General features: G+C 37.6%; 2 protein-coding genes across 6 annotated transcripts; one reads left to right on the forward strand and one right to left on the reverse strand.

The window, feature by feature from the left end:
• The first annotated feature begins 566 nt into the window (after nt 1-566).
• p4ha1a (prolyl 4-hydroxylase, alpha polypeptide I a) lies at nt 567-17,450 on the forward strand. Of its 5 annotated transcripts, none has more exons than XM_058406162.1 (16): nt 569-1,307; nt 4,133-4,220; nt 4,329-4,425; nt 5,397-5,548; nt 5,743-5,880; nt 6,217-6,468; nt 6,697-6,896; nt 7,774-7,950; nt 9,018-9,088; nt 10,896-10,961; nt 13,412-13,511; nt 13,964-14,017; nt 14,600-14,665; nt 14,757-14,825; nt 14,940-15,036; nt 16,000-17,450. In XM_058406162.1, the coding sequence occupies exons 1-16, from the start codon at nt 1,293-1,295 to the stop codon at nt 16,068-16,070; spliced, it is 1,713 nt and encodes a 570-aa protein (XP_058262145.1). In that variant the 5' UTR covers nt 569-1,292; the 3' UTR covers nt 16,071-17,450. The 5 variants fall into 5 exon arrangements, with proteins under 5 accessions (XP_058262144.1, XP_058262142.1, XP_058262145.1 ...); XM_058406160.1 differs by lacking the exon at nt 10,896-10,961 and adding an exon at nt 3,452-3,575 and having other exon boundaries at nt 571-1,307; XM_058406159.1 differs by lacking the exon at nt 9,018-9,088 and having other exon boundaries at nt 568-1,307; nt 10,891-10,961.
• Nucleotides 17,445-22,359, reverse strand: arg1 (arginase 1). The gene is made up of 8 exons (XM_058406163.1): nt 22,171-22,359; nt 22,005-22,077; nt 19,461-19,635; nt 19,182-19,341; nt 18,656-18,750; nt 18,384-18,488; nt 18,141-18,277; nt 17,445-17,978 (listed from the first exon to the last, which is right to left on the reverse strand). Exons 1-8 carry the CDS (start codon nt 22,255-22,257, stop codon nt 17,815-17,817), a joined length of 996 nt encoding a protein of 331 aa, XP_058262146.1. The 5' UTR covers nt 22,258-22,359; the 3' UTR covers nt 17,445-17,814.
• Nucleotides 22,360-22,432: the final 73 nt, after the last annotated feature.

Raw genomic sequence — 22,432 nt, forward strand, 5'->3', positions numbered from 1 at the left:
AGAGAACCTGTTATTATTTTATCTAAACAATTAAAATAACATTTGTGAATGACATGAGGTAAGTTTAATTTCTCATCTGTGATTTATCTATTAGCCCACCTAGTTCAATCAATTGGCCTCAACTGGTTTACTCAGTTCTGATTGAATAATATACATGACAAATTTTTGATCATTTTCTGTGCTAATTGGTTAAACAATGGAAAATTAAGCTGCATGTAAGAATAGCCACTACAAGGAACCTCAAGAAACCAACAAAAAGGCTATATAAGGACAACTGTTGTCCACAAGCTTCAGCTTTGTGAAGATTAACTTTCAGGATGTGACAATACTTTGTCTCAATCACTCAGATTAAGCTCCTTGCTGCCCTGCATAGTCCTCCAGCATGCTCACACATTCTCACGCATATAATACTAAATCCTCTGCTTTTATGGTGCATTTGACTGGAGGCTGCAACCTGAGGTCGTAATTCCCCACCTCCCAGTAGTAAAAGTCAAAAGAAAAGGCTCCTGAACTTCAAATTCGGTCACGAGTTCCTTCCCCTTTACTGAGTGTCGTCAGATCAACATGGCAGCGCACAGCATTAGAAGTAAACAGTAATCCCTTTAAATGGATACTGTATATACAAATATTTGCTTTAGATCCATCACCATACAGACATATTCACTTGTTAACTCTATAACACGAATTATACATCACGTGTCACAGTTAGCGGGCTAGCTTGTCGTTAACAAAAGACGAACAGGGAGGCATGAATGTTTTATCCCAACTTAGCAAGTCGAATGTGTGGAGGTGGAAAATTTCGTCGTTCCAACATGCAAATGGACCAGTCCAAAGCAACAGAAAAATCCAACAGTCTCTATTTACACAAATCTTTAAGCAACTCTAACACACTTTCACTCGGCATACACTCGTCCTGTGCGTTTTCGGCCCATTTGAGGTTACAGCGCTCCCTGCTGTTAGGATTAGTGATAAACTAAAAAAAAAAAAACAGACAGGAAAGACAATTTGCTTGGAGAGCATTCTAGAGAAATTTTTTTCTAAGCTGTTTATTTTTGTTACCCTTGTCCATCTTTCCCATGATTGTGAACTTTGGAATTCAATCATGTACATGACTGGGTGCATCAGCTGCCTGGTGGTTTTTAGCTGATGGTGGTCTGTAGGTTGCGTGGCGTTAGAAGCGGATCTACTTTCCGCCAACAGGGGGCGATATTTTACAGCGCTGCAGTCCCCGGAGCCTTGAGGGTCAGACTGGAAACGGCGCTGCATCAATAATCCAGTGGCTTGATAGGAAAATGGAAAGAATGATGGTAGGTTCCGTGTCTTGTTCAGCATATTTCTCTTTGCAATGAAAACACAAACGACAGGCCAAGCTTTTTTTCCTACATGGCTGAGAGAGACTAGAAATTTCTCCGCTTCTCCCTGTGTCTTTGAGCAGCTGCTGCTTGTCGGAGTATAAAGATCATTTCTGCCTTGACTTTGTATTATGTTTACACTATCGGTATTTTTTCCTACTCTGGTAAAAGCGGCTTTTGTTCACCCCCTCTGGCTGTTGCAAATTCTCCGTGTTTATTATTTACTGTGTGAATCCTGAGCTGAAGGCTATATTTATGAACACTGTCAGTGTGTTGAAGCTCAGTGTTGATTTCGCCGAGCTGAGGAAAAAGTTTTTGTGTACAGCGGAGTATTTTTATTTGTACTGTTCCTGGTTTTTAATCAGTCCGGAAATAAAAATAGGAAACACATTCTGGTTAACTGTATAAATAATGTTTAAATAGGATTAGCAGCTGTTTTCTTTTCATATCAAAAGAACCGGATTTAGGCCAGATCTTGCGTTGTCATTATAATGACGGGCCACTGTTTACATGAGTAAAATGATTCTCTGAGAATAAATATTTATTTACACAGGGTAAGAAAACAAGCTGGTTATGAGCTGTAGTCTCTCCTATAGTGTGCCCCAGGGGCTAAATATAAGGATTGTATGGGGGTAGGGCCGGGGACGTGGCAGATTTCCCCCTTCACATATACAGTGTTTGTATGTTGTTCGGTTCGGTTAGAAAAGTGCGAAAGCACTGGACTGAGCCTGTCTGAGTGGGTCAGGTTCCGTTTCCGAATCGATTCAAGTGCGGTTCGATTGCAGTGAGGAAGCGATTCGATCCCGAGTCCACTTCACTGTAAGAAATGAAGCAAACGTGTGTACAGTGGGGAAAAAAAGAATAGATGCAGAAAGGTATTCTGGGTATTTTTCACAGAAATTAAATGCTAGATTTGTGACACAGTCATGTGTAAAATGAGGAAACCCCTTTGAATATTCCCCTTTATTAAGAAATGCCAACATGTCAATTTCTGATCTTGTTTTAATTTGTACCTGTAGATGAAAGTGATGTAATTGCATGGAAACAACAAAATATCACTTTGTTTTCACTTATTAAAGAAAAGAAATAAACAAAAACAGTATTTCACCTGAGAAAAGTTAGCACACCCTATGCCCTAATATCTAGTGTTTCCCCCATTGGCTGAAATAACCTCACTGAGCAGTTTCTTGTAGCCATCTACCAGTTTCTGACATGGACTGGAAGAAAGTTTCCCCCACTCAAATGCAGAATTCTTTCAGCTCTGTGATGTTTGGGTTTTTTTTTTTTTACATGCACAGTCCATTTCAAATCACCACACAGGATCTCAATAGAATTTTTACCTGGGCTTTGACTTGGCCATTCCAGAATTCTCCGTTTTTTACTTCTCAGCCAGTCCTTGGTGGATTCACTGGGATGTTTTGGGTCATTGTCATGTTGCAAGGTTCAGTTCCGCTTTAGTTTCAATTTCTTGACAGATGGTCTCACATGTTCCTCAAGCACCTTCTGACACAATGTACAATTTATAAAAGATTCTATGATGGAGAGCTGGCTGGGTCCTGCTCCAGCAAAGCATCCCCAAACCATAACACTTCCACCTCCATGTTACATAGTTGGTATGAGGTTCATTTGCTGAAATGCTGTATTTGATATACGCCAAACATGCCCGCTTATGGTGTCCAGATAATTCACTTTTAGACTCAACTGCCTCAACTGCAAGACTTATTCCAAGTCTTGACCTTTGTCTCTGTGTTCTTTGGGAAACTTCGGTCTTGCCCTTATGTTTTTTTTAGACAGCAAAGGTTTCCTTCTTGCACACCTCTCATAATAATTAAAGTTGTATAGTCTCTTTCTGATTGTAGATTCATGCACTTTGACATAAACTGTAACAGAAGCTTGCTGTAGGTTCCATGAAGATATTTTAGGGTTTTTGGAGATGTCTTTAAGCATCTTGCGGTCCGCTCTTAGGGTGAATTTGCTTGGATGGCCTGACCTGGCCATGTTTGCAGTTGTTTTAAATGTTCTCCACTTGTAAATGATTTTCTGGACAATGTAATGGCTGATTACAAATTCTTTTGAGATCTTTTTATATCCCTTACCAGACTCATAAGCATCAACAATCTCCTTTCTGAAGCCCTGAGAGAGCTCTTTGGATCTCACCATGGTGATTCGTCTCACTTCATCAATTAAGAGCAAACCCAGCTAAATGTCTGAGGTTTAAATAAGGCAAGCCTCCTTCAAAATAACAATGTTCTAATAATTTGCCCCTGATGTGATACACCTGTAGGTAATTTTATCCATTTTAAGTACAAATAAATGTGGGGGTGTCCTTACTTTTTCCTCACAAAAATTTGGATTTTTTAAAATGACATTTTACAGATCATTTAAAAAAAGACTTTTTCAGCAGAGAAGGCCTTGCTGGCCCTGGTGGCAACACCACTGTTGGAATGGGATTCTTAAGGTGATGAGCAGTGTTGGGTTCTAACCAAATGTAGCATTTTGTACTGAAGTCCAAAAATTCATATGTTGATCTCATCAGACCAGACAATCATTTTCTATGTTTGCTGAGTCTCCATCGAACCGTGGACCCTGGAGCTGTACCCAATGGGGCACTGTGCCACTACTATATATTTAACATGAAGCAAAAAAAAGTACAATACTTGTATGGGTTTAAAGCTCAACCTGTCTCTTGTTTTTACACATGTATTTACATATGTAGCTGAAGATACTAATGAGAGTCACAGCAATCAGTATTATTTATATATGTTTATGTATATGTGTAGATGGAGACTTGGAGTATATGGTGTATAATGCTGATCAGCTTGCTTCTTCCCAACTGCTCTGCCCACAATGACTTCTATACTTCTATCGGTCAGTTGAGTTTGCTAAACTATTTGATCTCTATTTATTTAGGATACCAGGCTCTTAAGTTCTTCCATTTATGTTTTTGTATATTTGTCTACTCTATTATGTCTACAGGCCAAATGACAGATCTGCTGTTTATGGAGAAGGACCTGGTGACATCTTTGAAAGACTATATCAAAGCAGAAGAGAGCAAGCTGGAACAGGTCAAACAGTAAGCCACTGACAGTGTTTCAATTTCTACAGAAATACCCCATGAGCCTCACAGTGTTGCCTGTGTTATTCTCACAGACATTCAGTAAAACTGAAAAACATCTAAATGTTTATTTCTTTGAGACTATTTAGAAAATTTTCCCAGTCCCTCCTTTTTGAGGTGGTTTTCATACATTAACTGAAACAGTATGTATAGTATAGTATAAGATGATGCTAGTTATTTTAGCATGACAGAAGCACCAACAGAGGTCAGCCTTGCAAAGCACTCTTGTTATTGGCATAGAATAGAATAGAATAGAATAGAATAGAATAGACTGTGTCTCAGCACTGCATCCTGATAGATGTTGATGAATGAATGTATTAACTCACTGCTTCTAAATGTGTTTTCTGTTGTATGCAGTGTTTAAGATGTCATGTTAACTTAAACCCAGTTTCCATTCTGTCCACAACTTCCCTGTCATCATTCCCCCATTCATATTAGCATCCAAGCACATTTTGTATATTTCATCTGATGATGGCTATATAACTGTTAATTACTCTTAGTTTTGTTACCATGCACCACCCATTATCCCCCATTATTTCTGCTAATATTCTGTTTGTCTTGTATTTGACCACATCTTTCAAACAATAGACAATCTATCCAGGCATTTTGGCCCATGCATACACCCACTGCAGGTTCTAACTCTATACGTCCACCTGAGCTCATGTCTGCAGAAGAGGGTAGACTGTGCTTTCTACTGAGTGTGTGACACTATTCTGTAATGCAGCATGATCAACAGTTTAAAAAAAGATAGCTAATGTAAACTAATTCAGAAATTAAGATTTTATTTTAACAAATTATACATGGATCACTACATTCGAACAACATGACAGAAACTTCTGTCTCAACAAGCTGGTGTTTTGTACTGACACAAACAGAAGCCCAGTTTAGATCAGTAAAAACTTTCATGGATGTGTGCATGTGTTTTTCAGTTGGGTTGAGAAAATGGAGACACTAACAACAACTGCTACACATGACCCTGAGGGTTTCCTTGGTCACCCAGTTAATGCCTTCAAACTGATGAAAAGACTGAACACAGAGTGGGCTGAAGTGGAAGACCTGGTGCTTAAAGACATGTCTGATGGTCAGTGTTGAATCTTTACACCGAACACTTTAGATCAAAATAATAATAATTCTCTGTGAGCACAACTTTGGAGGGGAATGTGCCATCTGTTTCTGTCAAGGTTGGATAGGAATATGTATGTTTAGAAAAAGTTGAAATCTAAAACTCTGTCCAAAGAAGCTAAACATATCTAAACAAATATCTTATTTACACAGGATTTATCTCCAACCTAACCATCCAACGGCAGTACTTTCCTAATGATGAAGATCAGGCAGGAGCAGCCAAAGCTCTGCTCCGGCTTCAGGACACCTATAATCTAGAAACACAGGCTATCTCCACTGGAGATCTTCCTGGTCAGTATGACCTGTGGATGTAGTTGGGGAAAGAGAAGTTATGGCTTGCAAAATACACTGCTTATCAATAATAACACAATCATCACAATAATACTGATTATTCTGTGTGACATCAGTATATTGAGATGGAATGTAAATATATATATATATATATGTATGTGTGTGTATGTATGTGTGTATATATATATATATATATATATATATATATATATATATATATATATATATATATATATATATATATATATATTTTTTTTTTTTTGTTATGTAGGCCTAACTATGAATATAATTTGATTTAACTTGAAACGCCACAAATGATTATTTGTGCTATCATAGGTTTGCCTACAGATTTGCCATATAAGAGCACTCTGACAGTGGAGGACTGTTTTGAGTTGGGGAAGATTGCGTACTCAGAGGCCGATTACTATCACACAGAGCTGTGGATGACACAGGCTCTGAGACAGTTAGATGAGGGTGAGGAGTCAAGCATTGATGCTGTGACCGTCCTGGACTACCTGAGCTACTCTGTTTACCAGCAGGGGGAACTAGAGAGAGCTCTGGAGCATACGAAAAAATTGCTGACACTAGGTAAGGCCTGCCACAAAATCAAAATCAGTGTTGCAAAGTTATCATTTTTTTCATCCTTGCACTGACTTATCTGACTCGTGACCTGTATGACTTGCAGTGGAGGGTCCGATTTACAGGATACTTATATAAACAAATTTATTTGGAAATTGTTTGGAAATTGATTTGTGCAATGCATTTTAAAAAAGGTGACACTTTCTAACATCAAATATAATAATCCCTGCTTTGCAGATGCAACTCATCAGAGAGCCAATGGCAACTTAAAGTACTTTGAATACCAGCTGGCCAAGCAGAGAAAAGTGGAGAAGGAGCAGAGTGGAACAGAGGAGGAGAAAAAGGATAGAGAAAAGAGAGAGGCAGAGAGGAAAAAGGATTTCCATACAGAGAGGAGGAAATATGAGCAACTTTGCAGAGGTGAAGGAATCAGGCTGGTAAGAGTCATACATTATCATATGCTTCCTTTCATTCAGAAAGTACACAGGAATAGTCCAGTAATAACCACAGAGAATATCATGGAAAGCCTGAATCTCTGCGTGGTGAATGGTATAACTGATTCCTTTGAACTTTATCCAAATGGCAGTTGGATCTACAATCACGCCAGAGTAGTGTTATCAGTGCATCTCTGCTTAGGTTTAAGTAAAGGGAAAATGTATTGGAGGGATAAAAAACATTTTTCCGAAAGAGATTCTCTCAGTTGGTGCTCACTTAGTGGTTTAGAGCAGTATCTAAGGTATATTTGGATTTTGGTTGGTACTGGATGTCTGTTGACTGTGAAAGTTAGGGATATGATTTAAATTATTTTCGTCCTTATCATGTCATGCAGTAGTTTGCAGCAGTTGGCTGGCTTCATGAGTTGCAGTGGATGAACATGTTAACCTTCACCCTCCCCATATGTTTGCTATCATATGATGGAGGCCAGCTGTCTGGTGGCTGTTTATTTGCAGGTGACCAAGTTAGGAAGAAGTGGAGGAAAAACACCTGGATATATGTTTCCACCATAATTTACTAGTGTGTTTCTCAAAGCTCTACATGCAGATTCCATTATAGTCACTGATTCTGTATGCCCAACAATTAACCCAGTTTTCCTCCTATAATCTTGATCTAAAATTAAGGTCAACTTGGTGTACTCAGAAATTTTAGAAAGGGCATGTTAGGGTTTTACTTACTTATTGTATAGCATGCCTCCTGGAAGCATTTCCACCCATTATGTCCCATTATGCTAATCAGCTGGTTTCAATGATCATGTCCTTGGCACGGTTATATAAGACTGAATTTATAGTCTCTTACTCTTTATCTTGAACCACACAGACCCCACGCAAACAGAGCCGACTGTTTTGCCGTTTCTACGACAACGACAGGCATCCATACTATATCCTGGGCCCTGTGAAACAAGAGGATGAGTGGGACCAGCCATGGATTGTACGTTACCACAACATCATCAGTGAATGGGAGATGGAAAAAATAAAGGAACTAGCCAAGCCCAGGGTGAGTTCAACAAGATTTAAAACTCTTCAGTTACAGTGTTTTCATTTTAGAACAGTTTTAGTATTTGTGCTGAAATGAATTTTATTACTGGTTATAAAGTGGAGCACAGATCACTGGATTCAAGACTAGAGCTGAAAATGTTACACACTATACATAAATTGCAAAGCTCTTCATGAGCTGATGTGTTGTGCAGAACAGGCAAAGCCTGAACAGGAGAAACCATACTAGACATAGTGCTGGAATGGTTGAATTTATGAAACATTGGGCCTCATTTATCAAGCTGGAAACAAGTGGATTTCTTTTTTAAAGTAGTTTGTTGAAACATTTACACAAAAAAATCAGCATTAAAGAAAAATTCTACAATTCTGAAATATGTCTGAATTCTATACAGTATGCATAAATTTATGCATAGGATAACTAAACTATGCGAGCCATGACTTAATCAACTTCAGATCAGATAATCAAGATTATAGTCTTTGTAGTCCCTGTCAAAAAAACATTCTCAGGCTAGTTCACTAGATCAAAGGCTAAGAGTACCATTAAAACTTTTTGTGAAACCCATTTATTTTACATTGAATATTAAATAATATGAAATATAAAGAGACCCATAACTGGTCTCTTGTACCAGTTGTCTTTTCACTAGATTCTGTTATTTGTAGGTGTTATATTGCTAAATGTTTTTCATTGGCATACATGTGAGTCAAAATAACTTCTGCAGTTCTGCCTTTTCCTTTACCGTTGAGTAGTCATTTCATGTTTCCAGCCCTCTGTGCAGTTTTGTGGGCATCACTAAATACAAATGAACTGTGTCAGGTCCATGCTTTGCACTTTATGGATTATTAGCATACACATGTGAGTATGTAGAAAATCAGCTTTCCTGAAACCTTTCTAAATCCCACGGAATGTTTGGTTTGGTTTACATAAATATGTACACACAACTTTACAAAAAGATGGATAAATGAGGCCCACTGAGGTTTTAGTGTTATGGGAACATCATAATCCCCAAACCAATGTACATAATTGGCATGGTGAGTAATTCGTCTCCTCTCGGCCGGTTGGCTTCACAGCTGCGCCGAGCCACCATTTCCAACCCGGTCACTGGTGTACTGGAGACTGCCCACTATCGTGTCAGCAAGAGGTAAGACTATAGACACCCAGGCCATGCCAGTCATCCAGACACATTTTTTCATCACATTCTACCTCAGCAACTTTAGCAAGGCAGAACACACAGAGGGCACGGTACACTTCTGTTTTCATTGAAAATAATTTTTAAATTTAGACAAAAGGCTTGTTTCAAACCATTCTGAAGGTGTCCAGTGTGGCTGATTTCAGGGCTCTGTGCAGGACACTTGAGTTCTTCCACTCCAACCATAACACACTGTCTTCAGGGACCTTGGTTTGTGCAAAGGGGCATTACCATGCTAAAACATGTTTCTGTCAATAGGTCCCAGTGAAGGGAAATCGAAATGCTACAATGTGGAAAGACCTACAGTGGGGTTTGATGGTTAGGTGTCCACAAACGTTTGGGAATATAGTGTGTGTGTGTAAATAGTTTTATGAATTCTGCAAGGCGAATAAGTACAAAACACGTTGTAGATTTCCAAACGTTACTTTCAACTAAAAAACGTAAATGTAGAGAATTGGTTATTTAATCACAAGTAAAAAAAAAAGAAAGAAAGAAAATAAATGATACAAAATAAATCATCCAAAATAGATGACCACTTTTAAACAAAAAAACTAAATTTAAGTTAAAAAACAGAAATCAGTCTCTCCAAGATGTTCAGTAAAAATTTTCAAATTATCAATTTTCTCATCAAACTACACAAAATGTACCTGAAACTATTGTATACTGTTATATTTTAATATAGATAGATAGATAGATAGGTAGGTAGGTAAATATGGGTTGGGTTTTAAAACATTTTTTGTTAAAAAAGAATAAAATTCTATGGAGAACAGAGAGCTGTCTTTTGTGTGAAAATTAAGCCATTTTGAAGCTGAGAAATATGGGAAAAATTGATTAGTCTGTGCACAAGACTTAGACAGCACAAACTATGATACAAAACATACAAGGTCATCGTCATACTCATGTAAATCATGTTGGTGACAGCAGAATAAGGGATATACAGTCATATCTGCCCTATGTCATTAATTGGTTCCAAGAGACGCGATGTAAGTCAATTTTCAGCGTAAATCGGAAATGCCCCTATAAAGTAATGTATATGTTCACTATAATGACACTATGACTGAATATATGTATTTTCCTATTTTCTAAAGAATTTTGTCTAGTTTGGTTTTATTATCCATTTTACATTGCTACTATGTGATGGAGGGACCGACGTATGGTTGTGTAAAGCGTCGTAAATTGTATTTAATTTTTCAATTTAATATTTAAGGATGAGCGACGTAAAGTCGGAATCGACATAAGTCGAAACGACGTAAAACGGGGCACTACTGTACAACTAATTTTTAAGTATGATTTTCTTTAACACTTAAAGTTCTTTTGCTCATTTGAAAATTTGCTGTAAGTTGTTTCACCTATCTATATGTAAATACCAGGAAATTCTATCATTGCACACCCAAATGTCTTCTGTCTATTTGAAAACCAAACTGCCCTTGCCCTTGTAATATTTGTAACAATGATTTCACAGAGATCTTGAAACAAGATTCTTTTTTTTCTTTTCTTTTTTTTTTAAAGAAGTGTACAGTTTGTTCCTCTAGTTGTTGCTGATCATGGTAGGGTTGCTGCAGAAACTATGTTAACACAGAGGAGATGGCCGAGCTGGTTTACTTCTTATAATTGCAGACTTTAAGTGAGAGAACTTAAGCAGGTGCTGCTCACCAAATAAGGTATAAAGGGAAATCATATTGGGTTGCTTGCTTGCTCTTACTCTTTCCTTCCTTCCCTCTTTCTCTCTGTATTCTTTTGTGCCTTCTCCTTAGCTCAGGCGTGCCACCGTGCATGACCCCCAAACAGGGCAACTCACCACAGCCCAATACAGAGTCTCCAAGAGGTAAGGGGCTAAGGTGAAGTGTAGATGGTCAGGAAGCATGTGTCCATTTGTTTTCCTGTTTTGGTGCTCTTGTGTGCTCCATTCATTGGAATCAGACTTGTAGAACCTGTATCAGTATTTCTTAAATGTGAATTGCTGTAGTGTGAGGTGCTGTGTTGTGATTGAGAATAGATTGAGAAACTTAAATATAGCATAAAACGATTATCCCAACATTGTGTGTGTGTGTTTGAGTTTGAGAGAGAGCGAAAGCGAATAGGCTATGGACCAAGCTTCAAAAACATTAATATTGCAAAAAAAAGTGTTTATGTAAAAAAAAAAAAATCCCAGGCAATATCTCAGGACACCTGTACTATATAGACTCTATGATACGTGAAGAGAAACAGGCCAATCAGATTTCTTGTTGGGTAGAACAACCCACAGTGGGAACATTACATGTAATGGATTACATTTAGCAAAAAAAATTTTTTTTAATCCTCAAATACAGAAGGGCTGAAAAACTGCTATATACAGAGCACATGCTAGTATTCAGGGCTGTCAGTTTTTGCATACTTTATTGTTCTAGATTTAGAGATTTTAATTTAAAATTAATTAAACTTGATTTACCTTTCAGTATAAAAGATTTTATTCTAAATCATGTCCACTTAACTGAATTTCACAGGTGATCTTCAACCAGTTCTAGAGGCATCTCAAGATAATCAAAGCAAACACGATAAACCTGAACTCAATCTGAAGTTCCTTAGCCAAAGATCTGAATACTTAGCTAAATGAGAGCTTTTTGGTTTTGGTTAAAAAAAAATACTGTACTCATCTTTCATATCTTTATATGTATTTGTTTTGACACTTAATCTGATCTAAAATATGTATTAATTTTTGCATGCATAACCTGTAAGTAGTTTTAATACATAGTCAAAGATCTCAACATAGAGCACAAAAGTACATAAATAAATATTTAATTCAAATATCAACATACATAGATTTTTCGAGAAAATAATCTACACATTGAAAGACCATTGTTCAGCAAATGACTGACATAATAACATAATATGCTGATACTGGTATTGAATTATTGATTGTCTTACTTGCATTTGCTTTAGTGTGTGAAATGATGGACAACCAGTGAACCAGCAACATGTTCATTTGTGCCAAAGGCTTATTGATGCTTGCAGGGAGTGATTGCTTTTTTTGCCATGTGGATGGCTGGGTGTATGTACATGGGCTCCTGAGGAAAAGTTGGTACCAGGATGTACTATGTAAAGAACACAAGCTGGCAGAGGCAATGTGATGCTCTGGACAGTGCTCTGTTGTGAAACATTGGTTCCTGCCATTCATGTGGACTTGGCCTCCAAATTCCCCAGATCTCATTCTGATTGAGACCATCTGTGGAATGCACTGGACAAACATGTCCAATCCGTGGAGGCTCCATCTCAAAGCTTGCAGGCCTCAAAGAATCTGCCACTAACATGTTGGTCCCCGATACAACAGAACACCAGCAGAGTTTTTGTGGAGTCCAGGCCTTTATTGGTCAGGCAAGACAAATATTTGTACAGTTTATACAGGGTGTGTGTGTGTATGTGCGTGGTTGAGTCCTGACCATCAGACCTCAAACGTGTGTGGGTGAAGCTGAAGCTGCTGATGGTCAGGTCTGTGTTTTTAGGCGCTTTTAACCTCAGTAAAAGCCAGGGCATATATGTATGCATATTTCCTTGAGAGCATTGTATTAACTTAAATCTAAATCTGTGTTTCATTTTTTGTCTCTGATTTTCACTTACTGATTTTCATCATCTTTTAATATTTTCTTGGTAGTGAATATCATTTAAAAGTTGTCTTTACAACACCGAAATAAAAACAGAGTTTGCTCTGAATGCAACTGAAGTGTCCTTGTCCTTTTGACCAACTCTTGGAAGAGGAGAGCATGTGCTGCTCTTGTTGAAACAGGAGCAGTGGTGTTGGTATGTATTTATTGACTAATCATATCAATATGTTATGTTAAATATTCAGTGCTTGTAACCAACAAGTGTTTTGTTTTAAATAATCCTGGTTTGTTTTAAATAGCACCTGGTTGCTACAAGAGCAGCACTTGCTCTCCCCTTCCAAGAGTTCCTACATTTTTTTCAGTATTCAGCTATCTTGAGGTTAAGGTTATTAACATGCAGTACATCCAGAAGGTTCTGGACAGTCAGATCAGTGAGAGCCTGAGAGCCAATCTGTGAGCCTCCTACTCATCAAAAACACATATTTTCTTTACTGAAATCAGAAACACTGGGTAGCCTATCGGTGAACTCCCTACATATGACTAACTACACACTGCATTCTGTCTAACTCAAATTTCTACTCACTCAGATTTTTTCATTCTTGACCATTTTCAACAATGATTGTGTCTATATGCTTGTGGCTCAGCATACTGTTTTCACACAATGATCCAGATAAATTAATTCGTCGTCTGCTTGCAGTGCCTGGTTAGCAGCCTATGAGCACCCAGTGGTGGACCGCATTAATCAGAGAATTGAGGATCTTACAGGTTTGGATGTTACCACAGCAGAGGAGCTACAGGTGTGGCACTGTGCATGCATACATACATGTGTGGGTGCATGTGTGCATGAGTGGGAGCATTAGTGTGTGCATGCACGTGTGCATATGTGTGTGTGAGAACCAGCACTGCTGTTGTGAGAGAGATATCTTGTCATTTTGAAGATTTGCAGAATGTATAAGATCATGGTATGTTATATTGTCAAACTTACTAAGGCATATCTCCAAATATATTGGCAAATATCTCCTTCTGGATTTGTACATTGTATTCTTTTAACATGCATTAAGTGGACTTTTTTTGCTTTAATCTATGCTGAGTAATACATAATGACAAAATTGAAACATATTTTTAGATTTTTTTTTTGTTGCAAATTACTTAAAACCCATCTAATTTAATTAAGCATTCAGCATTTTCTAGTATATTATACTTCTATAATGTATCATGCATATTATATCTATTTCTGTGTCTCTCTTAGGTGGCTAATTATGGTGTAGGAGGCCAATATGAACCACACTTTGACTTTGGACGGGTAACCACCATTGTCATTTTACTCTAAATAAAATGACAAATAGGCGTCAGTCTCCCATGGAGACCTCAGTGTTGATTTATATTCTTTCCTGATCTGCACATCACCTGATATCAACAAAACTCAAAAGATTTAAAGCAAATGATTCAGGAGCATAGTAAGCTTATAAACTTCATAAGTCACAGAACGAGGTTTGTAATAAGCACAATTCACTTCATCCTCAGGTACATTTTTCCGTCCATGAAATAACTTGATCATTTAAAAATGTAAAAATGTTCTAACTAATTTAATACTGCAGGTGTGCCTATTTATTTGTTATATAGCAACTACTTTTTATTAGTAAACTACCTTTTAAATTAGTACTGAAATATTTTGTTATACAGGGTTTTTTGTACTCCAAAATAAAAAAAAATACTCATGTAAATTAAAAAAAAAAAAAAATATATATATATATATATATATATAATTTTTTTTATTAAAAAAAAAAAGATTAATGGACTGGTGCAGGAGACCTCTATTGAATGCTCAAAACACAACTGAAACAATCAACAAAGTGTTTCCTGTTATCTTTATGATCTCCAACAGAAAGACGAGCCAGACGCCTTTAAGGAACTGGGCACAGGGAATCGCATTGCCACCTGGCTCTTCTATGTAAGTGATTTTTCTAATACAAGTCAGATTTTTTAAATTACTGTATAAAGAGGCGGTCTCTCTGCAATATGGACGCATGTTTCCTTTGTAGATGAGTGATGTGGCAGCAGGGGGTGCCACAGTATTCCCTGAAGTAGGAGCAGCAGTAAAGCCAATAAAGGTATAGTATCTCCATGCTAATGAAACAGAACATTACTTAGTCCTGATTTCTGCCAGTTTTCAGTCTTTTGTCAATCTTTGTTTTTCCTTGCTTGTGTTTGTTTATGAACTACAGGGTACAGCAGTGTTCTGGTATAACCTGTTTCCAAGTGGAGAGGGAGACTACAGCACAAGGCATGCTGCATGCCCTGTACTTATGGGCAATAAATGGGGTGAGTGACCTGTTGGTCATCTTCATTAAAGCTTTTTTCTCTTTACTCCTCAGTGCTTGTGCTTATTTTTTAAAATTATATATTTAATTTCTGATCATTTCTATATTATTTTAAACAACTTATATTAATCTTTGTAATTACCATGTAAATATAAGCAGTCTCTACTGAAATTCTGATTTTACTTTTAGTTTAAACTTCTGTCACCGAGAAGTTCGCGTTGTTTAATAGTTTCATTCCCACAAGGCCATTCAACAACTTGCTGTTAGTGGAACCAGTAAGAATTAGACCTCAGTTCATCTCATTCAAAAAAGAGTGATGCAGCAGTGCTTTAGTCCTTTAATCTGTCAAGCTCACCTTTTAATCTTTGCACTTTGTTCAAGCAGATAAGCTTCCAAACCTTACACTAATACTGCCATCAACATCATCTTGGCATAGTTGGCATAGAGCCATGTCTCTACCTAAATTCAGTCACTGTGTGCTGTATCCACTACTTTTTGCATTAATATTGCATAGAGTTAATCATTAATGTCACTAGAAAATAGTGCATGAGAAAAGCATTTGGTGTTTTGATTTTAGAAGCAAACAGCAAAATTTGTCATTGGTCCTTGATTGAAACAGATTGTTGAAACTGTTCCTTCTTGTTTACCACCATAGTTACTGCGATAGCTATGATTTATTTCAATACAGTTCAATTCAATTTTATTTGTGTAGTGCTTTTAACAATGGCAACTGCTAACGTTTGACAGGAACAACAAAATACAGCAGCAGAAAATTACCATGAAGAATCACTAAGCACAGTTTAACATGTTCTGACTTCACAACAACAGGAAATACAACAACATGCAGACTTATCGTTTAGTTTAGTTTAGTTTTTTTTCCCAATGACATCCCATCATTATATACTAGGACCTTCCTCTTGACATATTTCTTTGTTTGAATTCTTGCTCTGTCTTTGTTATATAGTTTCAAACAAGTGGATCCATGAAAGAGGGCAGGAGTTCAGGCGGCCCTGTGGACTGCATAAGATAGACTGATGATAACCTCCGTCACCCTGACCTTCTCCTAGCTTGTGTCCAGTTTGTGGTTTAAGGCCTATAAGTCCTGATGAAACCCCCAGCCCCACCCACATTTGCCTTTAACAATCAACTTAGGTCTTGCCGTATTTTTATTTTTATTTGAATGAATGTGTGTGTCTGCCAACAAATTACTCTGATGCCATTGGTGCCTTTTATCATTGCTCAAAATAGCTGCAGAGAAGAAAGCTGTCCCTCATGACACTCCATCTTTCCAGGTCTTAATATAGCTGAGGTACTATAGGGAAAATCTCAAAACTTCAATAAAGTATTCACACAGTACCAGATTTAACTGAGCTCACAAATCAGAAAAAGACATTTCAAACCAAAACGTATTTCATCTAAACATTTCTTGCACAAAACCTCTACACTCTGGAATCCTAAAGTTGGATTTTAGCTACGACTATCAGATTCCATTAGCTGAGCCAATTGCAATACCTTGGCTTGTGTGTGTGTGTGTGTGTGTGTGTCTGTCTGTCTGTCTGTCTGTCCATGTGTAGGGGAGGTAAAGGTTTGGCTCATTGCACTGATTATCCTACAGGAATCCTGACTAGGGTTAAGGCTTATGGACCTCTTTCCCCTGAATGTCCACCATGTTCATTACACCCCCCCCCACCACCATTCTTAAGCGCACAAATACACATGCACACATACACACGCACGCACACACACACCCCAGTCTGATGCCAGGATATTGTTTAAGGCTCCACTTGCACTGAGGTCATTCACCCAGCGCTAAACAAATTTGTCATGTTTAAAAACTAAGGTACACTGTTTAAGGTTGCTTTTTCCTAAAGTGAAACTAGGATTAAAGAACATTGCTTTTGGCATTTGGCAGGCGTCCTTATCCTGCACGACTTTGTTTATCTAATTTATACAACTGAGCAGTTGAGGGTTTAGGGTCTTGCTCACCAGAGGCAGCTTAGTGATCCTGGGATTTAAATTCAGAAGCTTCTGATCAGTAATCCAATGCCTTAACCACTTCAGCTACCACTCCCAATAAATATAAAGTGCCCCTGGAAATACTGGATATACAAATCTTTCATGCAAACAGTGAATGAAATGTGCTAGGTATATGTGCTATTCCAATTACAGTGGCTACACAAAGGTTTGCTAGCAGAGAAGCAAATGATGTGTTAGTGTTTCATCATTTCAGAGTATTTCTTTTTGTAATGATAGTGAGACTATAACACTCCAGGTACTCAAACTATCTGAAATGAAACCCTCCATTTATATATCATTTCGTGTCTTTTCACTCAAGTGACACTTAATATTTGTGGGCAAATACTGTAAATGTGTGAACATTGTTTACTACAGAAATAAAGAATTCCCTGATCTGTTTATCAGTCTGTATGCTTTTATTTTCTTAAAGTTTCCTACACAATCCATCATCAGTGAAACACCACAAGAGAAATAAACATTCATTTATGTGAAATTGAATAAAACAAGTAATTAAAAAAAAGATTCTTTTTAGCATAGTTTTAAGAACGAGTGGTTGTCGATTTGTAGAATTTGTAGTTGAGTTGAATGGATTTTCAAATTGAACCATACAGGGTCAAGGTCAACATATTTAATTGCAGGCAAAAAAAATTGTAACAAATTGATTAGACTTAGTGGTGGAAGCATCTCTATTTTCACTGTTTGTGTCAAGTTCTACTTTTTTTATTATAATCAATCTTGTGGCATTTAATTTCATCTTTTGCACTTATGGTTCTGGGATTTTGTAATCAGCTGGGTGTGATCCTTCACGCACTCGTCCAAAACAGCCTAACACGAGATCCACTGCTGCACTGGCTGTTCTGTGAACCTCTTCCTCTCTTTTAGCTCGCTTTGGGTTCACCTCCACAACATCAAGAGCAGACAGCAGCCCTGTTTGTGAAACACCATGGGATAGGTCAGTTTATAACATTACATTTCCATTTCTAGATCTAATACTCTTCTCAACATGGCACTTAAGAGTGAAAGGCCAGCAGTTGATGCATGTCTATTTTATTAACATGCTCTTAGTGAAAATCAGCTGGTTTCTCTCACCTGTTTGATACACATACTCAGTGATGTAGATGCCCTCTCTGTATGTCAGGCCTCCTATCACTGGGGTCCCTGTGGCTGGTGCTACCGAGGGGTCCAGGGCATCAATATCATAACTCAGGTGGATGGGTTTTTTTATTCTTTTTGTCAAAGCATGGTTATATAAGTTGATATGAGGTCACACATAGTACAATTTAAATGTAGACATTGACAAGTTACAAAAAAATATTATAAACAAATACTTACTTTGAAAATATGTGATCACATGTCTGTTCCATAACCTTGGTAATTCCAAATCTATCTACCTCTGTCATAGAAAAAGTTTTAATACCCAGGTGTTTCAGGATGTAACTGGAATATAACCATATACCATATATAAAATAATTATAGGGTATATTTTTCCCATAGGTAGAAAAACATTTGATGAACATATGCCTACTTTCAGTGCATAATAATAATAATAATAATAATAATAATAATAATAAAATCAACTAGATTAGTCATTGTTAGGAGCTTACTGTTCCTCTGGGTCTACATCTCTGAGGCCAATGTATACTACATCTTTTGCTGCTATGCAAGGCTTGATCCATGAGAAGTTTGGCATGACAGGAATCTGAAAAAGAGAGAAATACAATTTATTTTAAAAATACTTTCATACAAGTATTCTTTGTACATATACTTTTTCTGTCATAGAACCTTCATTTTAACAATGTGTCCATAGCAGGGGTCAAATCACAGTAAGTGGTGAGCTGATCCATAATCATTATAAAAACCTTAAGTTAAAACAAAACTAATACTATTGGGTATGTAACTACATATCTAGATACACACTAGAAGCTTCTGTTTAAAGTTTTTTTTTAGTTCTTAGTCCAGATGACATGACCATGTACCAACCGATACTCATCAAATTACAGGACCAAACACATCATGTGGTTTGTGTTGTATAATATACAATGTGTTATATAATATACAATGCATATTAGGCCAGGTGCATTGAATATTATTATTATTTTCTCCAAAATAACTGATATTATTGTGAATCACCTTATTGCACAGCTCATGGATGAGGTAGGACATGGGCTGTCCATGGATGTTTCCTGTCGGACTGGTTAGAGGTGTGTTAATATCAGCATGGGCATCCACCCAGACCACACTCAGCTTGGGTCTGCAGGCTGCATGCCCATGGATCGAACCAATTGCTAAACTGTAGGAACAAACCAAAACAGACACTGAAACAAGCCTGCAACAGAATCGTTGTTAAAATGCTGTATAAATCCCTACTTCAAAATGCATTTAGTTTATGATTTTGTGAACTTGCTGAACCTGTGATCTCCTCCAAGCATCACACAGGTGTGGCCATCACTCTTAACTCTCTGCACAGCATCAGCAACCTGTTTGTTGGCAAGACCAACAGCCCGGGGTTGCTTTGTCCTCCTGAAGGCTTCATCATTGGAAACTTCTTCAAATATTAGATTACCATAATCCTTCACCACACAACCTGAAAGAGTAGGCCCGAACCAGATTATTTCTTGATACATACACTCACCAACCACTTTAGCCTGTTGATGCAATTCTCTTGTTCATGTGGCAGAAGTAAAATGCATGAAGTCCTGCAGGTACAGGTCAAGAGCTTCAGTTAATGTTTACATCAGTATAGGAAAAAATTGTGATCTTAGTGACCCTGACTGTGGTATAATTGCTGGTGTCAAATTTGCAAATTTCCCCTCACACACACTCTTCGCCCTTCTGCCATCTGGAAAAAGGTATCGAAGCACTCAGGTCTTCACAACCAGAATGTGTAACAGTTTCTTCCCTCAAGCCATCAGACTCCTCAACACTCAGGGACTGGACTGACACACACACACTACAACTGTACATCTTTGCACTCACTCTGTTTTTGCACACTGCATCTCTACTTTTTTCTAAATGCTCCTACAACTGTTTGCAGACCAAACAGACTGTTTACTGGCCAGCGCTATACAGTGCTAGTTTCTTTCCTCAAGCCATCAGGCTCCTCAACACCTGGGACTGAACTGTACAAAACTCTCTCTCACACACACATACACACACACTCAGGACTGAACTGTACATAACTCTCTGTCTCTCACACACACATACACACACCCACACTCTCTCTCTCTCTCTCTCTCTCACCTGTGTGGACACACATACTCACACACACATAACTTATATTGTTCGATATTTATTGCACTCAACCCCTGTGTTTTTCATCTGCTGCTATATTTATATTTATATTTATGTTTATTTCTATTTTGCACTACCTCAACTGCTGCTATATTGTATTTTTGCACAATACCTGTTGTCAGGCCCCAAAGTTCATCATCATCTAATTTTATTACATTTCATTTACATTTCATTGCACGTTCTTTTTCTCTTTTTTTCGGTGCTAAGTGTCCTGTGTTTTTGTGTTGTCTTTTTTGTATTTATTATTTTGCACTGTCATTGCTTTGTTTGCACCTAGATGCACACTTTACACTTTATGTGGTTTGGATGAACTTTCGGTCCTAGCTTTGTGTTGTTCTTGTGTTTGATCTTTATGTTGTATGTTTATTTACAACAACCACAGTAAGCAGAAAAGCATCTCAGGACATACAATAAATGCTCACATATCATATGGTTGAGGTAAATGGGCTACAACAGCAGAAAACTAAACCAGGTTCCATCTCTGTCAGTGAAGAAAGAAATCTGAGGCTAGAATTGGCACAGACCAAAAAAAAACTTCCAGTTACCAAAAAAAAGAGGAAAAAATCATTAGCTTTTAGTTTAGTTTATTAGTTTTTTTTATTTGTTTTTTCACACATAAAATAACATTACCTAAAGATTTGAATGTTTGATTTGAACATTACCTAAAGATTTGAATGTTTGATTTGAACATTACCTAAAGATTTGAATGTTTGATTTAAAGCTATTGACTTGAGGCTTTTATGCGTTATGCTACGCTCAAATGATTAACACATGATTTTAAATTCTTAGTGCTTGGAAAATACATATTTAGTTGAAGCAGTAATAATGGCACTAAAAAGCAAAATAAAAGCATAATCCAGTAAAAAAAAAAAAAAAAAACACAGGCTGAGTACTAGACTGTATGTGAATAAATCACTCATGATACCCAGGCTGTGTTACTGATTGCAGGTTTCTCTGCTTCTGAATTACTATGAGTACAATGCAAAGACCAACTCTGTAACCTCCATGTCATTCTGTCTATGACAGGAGGTGCGTATAATTCTTAGAACATCTATTGCGCACACACACACACACACTCAGTGAAACACCCCCATGTGGGTGTTGCAAGGTCAACAAGCACTATCCTATCAGATCTCATCTTGTGTCTTCTGTACATACACAAACACACACACAGACACACACACACACTACATGGAATTATTATCCTATACATGGAATTAAATTGCTTCATGTTGACCAGCAAATAGTAGAATATTAACTGCAGTAGGGGATTTTAAATACACACATATAGTATGAATATAGACTGTGATCAGAGGGAACTGAGGTTAGCAGAAATCAAACTGAACTGCAGTTACTGTACTAATTAAAGGTGTTAAGAGAAGCTGTAAATATACAGCTTTTTTGCGACAGGATCTCCGAGCCGTTATGCCAGTTCTAAATGTTTGAAGATGTTTTGATGATGACTGGGGGTAAAGATCTGTTCTAAATCATCTTGTATGCTCGTTTTGTTCAAAGTATAAAAAACAAATTCATCACATCTTCAGTCAGTTTGCCATAAAACGTGTGTTCTGAGAAACTGATTAGTTTAACACTACAACACTGCCTTCTGATATCGAATACTGGCCCTTTCATTTGTATTTAAATTTCCAGTAACAATGTTACCTTGGCCTTCAAGTTTCTTCACCAGTCCAGCTTCCCGAATCACATCTGGTCCAAGTTGGACACCATCCCTAGGCTTTTGCAGGACACTTAACATTAATACAAATCTAATTTACAATCCATGTAATAGATGTAAAGCTTCCCACTCTCCAACAGACCTAGAGCTCACCTGTCCCTTGGCAAAAGGTGCTCCAATTATTCCGACAGAGTGTAGATCTCTCCGGAATATTCTGAAGACGGTATTTAAGATATTCATGGCGATGCTGATGCTGGGTCCGCTCGGTAAACGCTTATGGAAAAGAAGCACAGCGGCGGCTCACGCGCTCCAGCGCACTCCCAGTCTGAGGGAGTGATCCAGCACTAAAATAGCGCATCACTTGACATGACTCGCCCCTTCCCGCACCTTTTTTTTTTTTTTTTTTGAAGTGCCG

The sequence above is a fragment of the Hemibagrus wyckioides genome, linkage group LG13 (genome assembly GCF_019097595.1).
Source record: "Hemibagrus wyckioides isolate EC202008001 linkage group LG13, SWU_Hwy_1.0, whole genome shotgun sequence".
Classification (NCBI taxonomy): domain Eukaryota; kingdom Metazoa; phylum Chordata; class Actinopteri; order Siluriformes; family Bagridae; genus Hemibagrus; species Hemibagrus wyckioides.